Consider the following 8,515-nt stretch of genomic DNA (forward strand, 5'->3'; position numbering starts at 1 on the left):
AACGCCGGAGCAACATTCGCCAGGCTGGTGTACAAGGTCCTTTACAAGTAGCTGGGGCGAAATGTGGAGGCCTATGTCAACGATATCGTTGTAAAAAGCCGCAAGTCTTTCGACCATGCGTCCGACTTACAGGAGACCTTCGACAACTTGCGCGCAGCGAGTATGAAACTAAACCCTGAGAAGTGTGTTTTTGGTGTTCGCACGGGCAAGTTGTTGGGTTTTCTTGTTTTCGAAAGGGGTATCGAGGCGAACCCCGAGAAAATCGATGCCATTCAGCAAATGAAGCCTCGAGCGTACGCGAAGTATAAAAGCTCGCTGGCCGAATTGCGGCGCTAAGTCAATTTCTCTCAAAGGCAGCCGAAACAGGTTTGCCCTTCTTCAAGACCCTCCGGGGCGCGGGAAAGTTTAGTTGGACACCCAAATGCCAAGTAGCGTTCGACGAGCTAAAGCAGTATCTGCAAAGCCCACCTGCCCTGATCAGCCCAGCACCGGGAAGCGAACTGCTGCTCTATCTAGCAGCTTCGCCGGTGGCAGTCAGTGCAGCTCTTGTCCAAGAGACAGAGTCAGGCCAGAAACCAGTGTATTTCATCTCCAAAGCTCTGCAAGGGGCGAAGACACGATACATTGAAATGGAAAAGCTGGCCTACGCCCTAGTGATGGCTTCGCGCAAGCTTAAGCACTACTTTCAGGCCCACAAAGTCATTGTGCCATCGCAGTATCCTTTGGGCGAAGTGCTACGGGGCAAAGAAATCACTGGCCGACTCAGGAAGTGGGCGGCGGAGTTATCTCCCTTCGACCTACATTTTGTCGCCCGCACCGCCATCAAATCCCAAGTCCTAGCTAACTTCGTGGCCGAGTGGACACCGACATTCGTCCCTGAACCCGAGCTCATCGAACAGCCTTGGATAATGCATTTCGACGGCTCGTGGTCGCACAGGGGGCCGGGCGCCGCGGCAGTACTCACTTCGCTAGGGGGTGTGCCGATTTGGTACGCCGCAAGGCTGCAGTTCGACTCGACCAACAACACGGCCGAATACGAAGCTGTACTGTTGGGTTTAATGAAGGCGAAAGCATTGGGGGTTCGGCGCTTGCTCATCGTAACAGACTCCAAACTTGTGGCAAGTCATGTTGACAAGTCCTTCGAGGCAAAAGAAGAAGGAATGAAGAAGTGCTTCGCCAGCATAATGGTCGAACATTTACCTAGAGGCCAGAATAAGGAAGCAGATACCCTGGCGAAATCTACTGCCTGTGGAGGCCTGCATTCACCAGGCATCTTTTTTGAAGTCTTGTACGCACCAAGCATGCCCGCGGAAAGTCTGGACATCATGGCAATCGACCAGGCAGAACTGGGCGAAGACCAAGAGGACTGACGAACACCGTTCGTTAAGTACCTCAAGAACGGCTGGCTCCCGGAGGACGAAGCAGAGGCGAAGCGCTTACAGCTCAGAGCCGCAAGGTACAAGCTGGTCTTGGGGCAGCTGTATCACTCCGGGGTGCTCCAACCCTTGCTTCGCTGTATCTATTTTGCCAAAGGCGAAGAAATGGTGAAAGAAATACACCAGGGGCTGTGCGGTGCACATCAAGCCGCAAGAATGGTCACCTCCAAAGTGTTTCGGCAGGGTGTGTATTGGCATACCGTGCCGAAGGTTTGTGTTGAACAAACCAAGAAGTGCGAAAGCTGTCAGCGGCATGGCCGAAGCCAAACTGCACCCCAATACAAGCTGCAACCTATCGCACCAGTCCAGCCTTTCGCCAGGTGGGGGCTAGACATCATTGGCCCTTTTCCTGTGGCACGAAATGGGTACAAGTTTGCAATTGTAGCCATTGAATACTTCTCCCATTGGATCGAGGCCGAACCACTCGGCGCAATCACTTCGGCAGCAGTATAGAAGTTTGTATGGAAAAACATTTTTTGTCGTTTCGGAGTGCCGAAAGAATTCATCATAGACAAAGGCAAGCAATTCGATTTTGACAAGTTCAGAGAGATGTGCGAAAGGCTAAACCTGGAAAACAGGTTCACTTCGGTCGCACACCCACAGTCAAACGAGCGGGCCGAACGCACAAATGGCAAGATCCTAGAGACGCTCAAGAAAAGGATTGAGGGGGAGGCGAAGGGTAAATGGCCAGACGAAATGTTATCTGTTCTCTGGGCCCTTCGAACGACCCCCACAAGGCCAACCAAGTTTAGCCCATTCATACTTCTCTATGGCGATGAAGCAATGACCCCCACTGAGCTAGGGGCTAATTCGCTAAGGGTGATGTTCTCTGGAGGCGAAGATGGGCGCGAGGTGTCACTTGAACTCCTTGAAGGGGTAAGAGTCGAAGCACTGGAACACATGCGCAAATACGCCGCAAGCACTTCGGCAACTTATAACAAAAAAAATTCGACCGACAGAACTGTTGCCTAGTCATCTCGTCCTAAGGAAGAAGGCGAACCCGGTGCCGGTCGGGAAGCTTGAATCGAAATGGGAAGGGCCATACCTCATCAAGCACAGGTCCAGGACAGGCTCTTTTCCCTTAAGCGTTTCTATGTCTAGAACGGGTGGCACCCAAATCGCCAACTTGTAAAAATGTGCATACTATTGTATAAACCTTTCGGCATCTCTCATTATGTAAGCCTTTCGGCACAAAAATACCAAAAAAAGAGGAAAATGAAAAAAGAAAAAAACTGGATGTAGGGCTATTATCCACCTTGGAGGCCCAAACCAGTATAAAATCTTTACGTCTTTCGCCTTTTTACTTGTGTGAATGATAATTCATGGAAAAACCCCAAGGCAAACGCCTGATCAACGAAAACGCCAGGGGGGCGAGACGAATCGACCGAAGCATTGCTCTCCGAACGTTGAAACCGTGACAGCTTGTTTCGGAAGTAACCAACCGAACACTGTTATACTCGATCCATGTGAAAACATAAGTGCTTTCAGCGCACAACACCACAGATCGAAAACGGAAGCCGAAAGCTGAAAAGTCAGCATACCTATTTCGCTAATATACGCAAAGGGGCCGACATGTTTCGACCTAACGAAAGCACGAAAGGTGACAATGCGAAAAATAGCGAAAAGTGAATAAAACACATCTTTATTAACTTCGAAAAAATAATCGAAGGATGAAGCCATGCAACATGGTACAAGCATAGAAGGCAAAGGCTTCACAGCCTAGCTTACAAATAAATTACATCTTCACCCCCAAAGTAATCCCCACTCCTAAAGGAATGATTTGGCGAACATGGTTCGTCATCACTACTAATGTCATACACTACCCTAAGAGGAGAGGGGGGAGAAGCACAAACTAGGCCATAACGGTGACAAGCGATCGCCTCTTAAAGTCTCGCCAAAAGTTTGCACTATTCTGGCGGCACGAAACACGATGGCGATCATAATCTTCTAAGGTCCGACCCAGATGTGTGAGTATCCATTAAGCAACCTTTACGACTTGGTAGCTGTTGCCGTTTATTAACATCTCCCGGTAAACGGGCCGAAGAGGACGTCTAACCTTCGGCAAACCTTTCACCGCAACAAACTTCTCGTTCTCTTTTCGCCAATCACCAGTGGGGGGCCGAACGCATGCTTTCCGGCCACAAGCCTGCTAATAAAGCACCAAAGAACAAGTGCAAAAGGAAAAAAAATCCGGACGAAATCAATACCACTGTCCAACAGGATAATAAGGTTGGCGAAACGATAATTTTTCCATTAGCGAGAAGTCTTAACAGTTACAAGGCGAAAGCGGCTAAAAGCCGAACATGCAAGGAGCCTATATACAGCTGAGCTACCAACAAAAAAAAAGAAGTCATACGAGGGCGGAGGGCCTCACACCTCAGGGTGGTCTTGGCCTCTGTTGCCTTCGCCCTCGTGTTCGGCTGCCGGTTCCGACAACCCGGGGTCCCCTCCAGTGTGGGCGGCAGCAGCTTCCTCGTCCTTCGCAATCCCCTCTTCACAATCCCAGCTGCCGTCCTCCCAAAAACCCTTTCGGAAGGCCTTCAAGGCCACCCCAGAGCACTGTGAGTTCAAAGGCCATTCTTCTGTCACATGGTCGGGAAAATCCTTGATATGTTCACAACCGTGCGCGTGTAGCAGGCTAAGGACGAAGCCTGCCGAAACACGAGCACAGCAATCCCCGTAAGCGCCGGCCACTTCGACAACTGAGCCGGCCGCCTCTTGCGTCCACTCAGAAAAGTCGAAAGCCATCCCGTCATCTCCCGGGGCGCCCTCTGCGCGCGTGCCGAGATCATTGAGAGCCAGCCTAAGCGTGTAACAGGCTTGCTTGGCGGATTCCGTCACCGGCACATGGGTTGAAGCAGCGGCCTCGGCCGAAACAAGGCAGGCCTCAAGAGACCTGATCCTCTCTTCGGCCGCAGCAAGCTGACGATCATGCTCGGTGCCCCGCCTGTTCGCCGCCTCCAGATCAGCACGGAGGGAGTTGTTCTCCGCATTTGCCTTCCTCAAGGTGTCTGCCATGACACGCCTTTCGTCCTCCTTGTGGCGAAGGTCGTCCACGGCTTTCCGGAGCCAAAGTCGGTAACCATCCAGCATTTCCAAGGCGGACTTCTTTGCACTCAGGTGCGCGGCAAGGCCCTAGAAAGGGGAGACCGAAACCATTGCGGCGTGACATAAGCGAAAAGAGAAAATTTCGTGTAAAAAAAACAACACAAACAAACATACCCGAATGAACAAGCTCTCCACGGCTGCACAGTTTCGCTTAACTCGTTCATCTCGGTGAAGAGACCAAGGCTTTCGTAGGGCACGATAACTTGGCACACCCCATCCATAAAAGAGGCGATCTCCGGCCGAGTGGCGAAGTCAGCGGGAACGAAGTGCGGGGCGGTAAGCGTCACGTCTAACACAGTCGCTTCGACCATCGGAGCCTTTCCTTCCCACTAGCGAGCTGGCGAAGGGATCACATCAACCCGTTCGTCCTCAGAGACGTTCGCCCCGGCCGCCGGCACCGAAGCACTCCCACCTGTTGCCGCTTCGGTGTCACTAGCAGGCGGAGGAGACGTGCGCCTCCCAAGAGAAGGAGCGCGCTGGAGAACCGGCGAAGTCGGTGTCCCGTCGGACCCCTCGCTGTCCGAAAAGGCACGGCCAATCTGTACGACCTTCCCCTTCTTCTTCTTCCCTCGGGCGACTGATCCCAGCTTCGCCGCAGTGCTAGAAATCCGTAGAAGGGTGTTCGCCACAGCAACGTCTTGCGGGCGAATGGAGGAAACGTGAGAGCCCGCCCCAGATTTCGCTGGGGTTGGACTTGGAGTATAACCGCGGGAGCCATCGTCCTCAGACCCGGCCTCCCTGTCGTCTTCCTCCTCCTCACCACCGTGTTCGGCCGTGTCCTTCGTGGCACGACGAGATCGCACCTGGCCACCCTTCGTGACCGCCCGCTTACGCTTTCTCGACATTCCGACGTCGTCGTCACCAGCCTTGGCAGGGATCGATCGGCCCGGCAGTTCGCCAAAATGAACTCGGTTCGCTCGGCCGCCGAGCTAACGCGAAGACAGGCGGGCAAATTCGGCTGAAGTAAGGCCCCCAACCATCTTCGACGCCTCCGCTTCAGCGTCTCCAAGTGTGCGAACTGGACCAAAAAAAACCGGAATGAGTCGAAAGATGTCCACATGCATACAGAGGGCGCTGATAAACACAAAGAACTTATGCTTGACTCCAGGGGTAAAAGCGAGGCAGGGAAGCCCGAGCACCACTTCGTCCTCATTAACGGACACCCCCCATTCACGAGCAGGCAGAACTCCTCACAGAGGTCGTGGGTACCTAGCCACCGCACAACCTTGCGAAGGAGAATAAGCCGAGATTCGAGAACACCGTCGAGCTCCACACTCGGCTTAGAAGCGATCAAAACAACAAGGTGTTCAAACCTAAGCCAGTTCGCCTTGCTATCTTTGGCAGAATATGGATTATTGATATAAAACCATTTTTGAATCCAGTTTCGCTCCCATTTCACCATCGAGGCAGGCACCAGCCAGGCGTATGAGCGCTCAGGGTGGAGTATAAAATTTACGCACCCGAACACCGTCCTCTTCGGACCGGCCAGTGTGCTCACGTCCTTCGTCGTCACCGTAAAAAGAACGGCGAACAGCTCGGCAGTGGGATCGAACCCACACGTTCGACACATCCATGCAAAAACAGTTAACTTCAGGAACACCAATGGGCTGAGCTGGGAAAGCCTGACCTCGTACATCTCCAGCACGGATGGCAAAAAGTCGTCGCAAGGGAGGCGAAGTCCCGCGGCGAAGAAGGCGGCGAAGACGACAGTCTGACCGTCACCAGGCGAACGGACGACAGCTTCGCCCCCACAGGTCGCCTGGTCCTCCGCGAGAACGCCAGAAAAGGACAAGCTCGGCCAAGGCGGCCTCCTTGACAAGTGATTTGCCAAGGAAGCATGACCACCCCTCGCCAAGGCTGCTAGGGTCTTCGCCAGTCGACCCAGCCTTCGTAGGCTTGCGAGGAGCCATCGAGTCTGTGGCGAAAGGAGGGGACTAGTCGAAAGGCACGAGAGCACGCAAAGGCGAAGGTACCAAATCCTAAGGGCGCGAGCGCGTAGCAGCAGTAAAAGTGAAAAGTAAGGGGAGAAAAGCGGTAACCCGGGGTGGGGTTATATAACCCCGTCCCACAACGGTTCGGCTTCTGCCCAATCAGAGCACGACACGTGTCCAGGGGCAGACGAAACAGTAAATTCCCATCGGGCTGGGCCACACAGTACAGGCCAAAATCCGAGAGGAGCATACCAGCCCACGAAGGGCCCCTTATTGTCGCATTTCGGGCCAAAATCAAAGGCAATGTAGTTTCGCCCTTTCCGAAAGAGCGAATGCTAAACTTTTCTAACCAAACCATGAAAACACCAAGTGTTCATGTTTTTTCTGCAGGACTCTGAGAAGAAGTTTCGGCAGGAACGTCGGCCGAAATGGGGCACCTCATACCATACCACATGGTTTGCACGGTCTCGGCCGAAGCTCCTTACTCACCCTTGCCCGTGAGGGGCTTGTTGGCGGCATGCCATGAGGCCCTTCGGCCGGGCTTGCCGAAACCTAAGAACCAACGAGGGTTCAAGCCAAAGACATCATAGCCATTTGGGCGAAGCCCTATGGTGAAGGCCATGGGCGGAGATGACGAAGGCTGATAAGCCGCGTTGGGTCCATGCGAAGCAAAGGCATCTTGGGCGAACGGCATATATGGCGAAGCCGCAAGGCCTCCATCAGGACAGGTTCGTCATGCAAGCGGCCTCACGGGCCCATTCGACATAGGCCGGGCCCAATCTATTGGTCCATTAGGAGCCCATGTATGCAAATAACACTGTATACCCATGTAAATGTCCCTTTCATAAGGGCAACCATGTAAATTCCCCTGTTAAATCTAAACCCTAATAGAGCACCTGTAACAAGGTTATAAATAGACCCCTAGGGCCATGTAAAGGGGGGATCCCAAGAAAAATTCTCAACTTAACACACTTTACCGTTTTTCAACCACTGTTGAGTAACCACATCCTTCGACGTATGCGGTTGTCGATTCGACAACAATCTTGATCATAGAGCATGAGAAGTATCTACACAAGTCATAAGAGTTTGACAAAGTTCAATGGAATGGTAAGTAACCAAAATGTATATGGTTTAATGATGATAGCACATTTTTGGCACTGGTAGGAATTTATATCATTTTGAAAAACAAAACATCCAAAATTCAAGTCAAACTAGTATCAGGATCATAGCAACTCATATTTACTATCTCATATCTCACAACAACTTAGACTTAGATCAGCAAGTGCAGCGCATTACCTTAGGTTCCCGGATAATTGTTGGTTACTTATATTTAACCTTTGAGAGAGCACTTACCAAGAACCCATATATAAGAGATATAAAACAGATCAACTATTCACCATCTCAACAAAGAGAACTAGCTTGTCTTACCTAGCATGACTCAAACCTATCCTATCTTTTTGGTATTTTCTATTTTGAAAATTTTTATGCTGTTTTCAAGTTTTATAAGATGCAATTGGAAAGCAAATATGCAATTGGAAAGGGAAAATATGCAATGTGATACAAGTTACCTCAGTGGGGGGAGAGATGTCTCCCCCCCCCAAGCTTGGCTTTCGCTCAAGGTCCTTGATAAGGATTGAACCCCTGAAAGCGGAAGTACGCTTGAAGGTCATCGTGCTGTTGCTGCATCATGTTGTTGAAGTTGGCGAACTGAGCATCAGCAGATTGTTGCCATTCTTGTGTTTGTGCTATGTGTTCCGAGAGGTTGTACTGGATCTCCCCCATCTGCATATCAAGGGTGTCCATTCTCCAAGTGATTTCACCCAAGTCCCAACGAGAGGAACTTGAGCGCCATTCACTTGGAGATGGAGGCACATCACTTGATCTGGAAGGATGGTTGTCCCCCCATTGGATGTCATGAGGCGCACGCCACCGGTCCTCACTGGTACTTGCCCAGGTTGAGACTCCGATGCTGTGACGTGGAGCTTGGGTCCATCCAGGTGCATCCCAGTTGGCTCCCAACCTGCCTCATACATCTGCACG

General features: G+C 51.7%; 1 protein-coding gene across 1 annotated transcript; it reads left to right on the plus strand.

Moving 5' to 3' along the window:
• The first annotated feature begins 656 nt into the window (after positions 1–656).
• Positions 657–1,370, plus strand: LOC136354516 (uncharacterized). The gene has a single exon (XM_066306025.1). It carries the CDS (start codon positions 657–659, stop codon positions 1,368–1,370), a length of 714 nt encoding a protein of 237 aa, XP_066162122.1.
• Positions 1,371–8,515: the final 7,145 nt, after the last annotated feature.

This window comes from Oryza sativa, chromosome 12 (genome assembly GCF_034140825.1).
Source record: "Oryza sativa Japonica Group chromosome 12, ASM3414082v1".
Classification (NCBI taxonomy): Eukaryota; Viridiplantae; Streptophyta; class Magnoliopsida; order Poales; family Poaceae; genus Oryza; species Oryza sativa.

Excerpts from the sequence above, each read along its gene's own strand:
- LOC136354516 (XM_066306025.1), top strand. The coding sequence starts at position 657 with ATGGCTTCGCGCAAGCTTAAGCACTACTTTCAGGCCCACAAAGTCATT.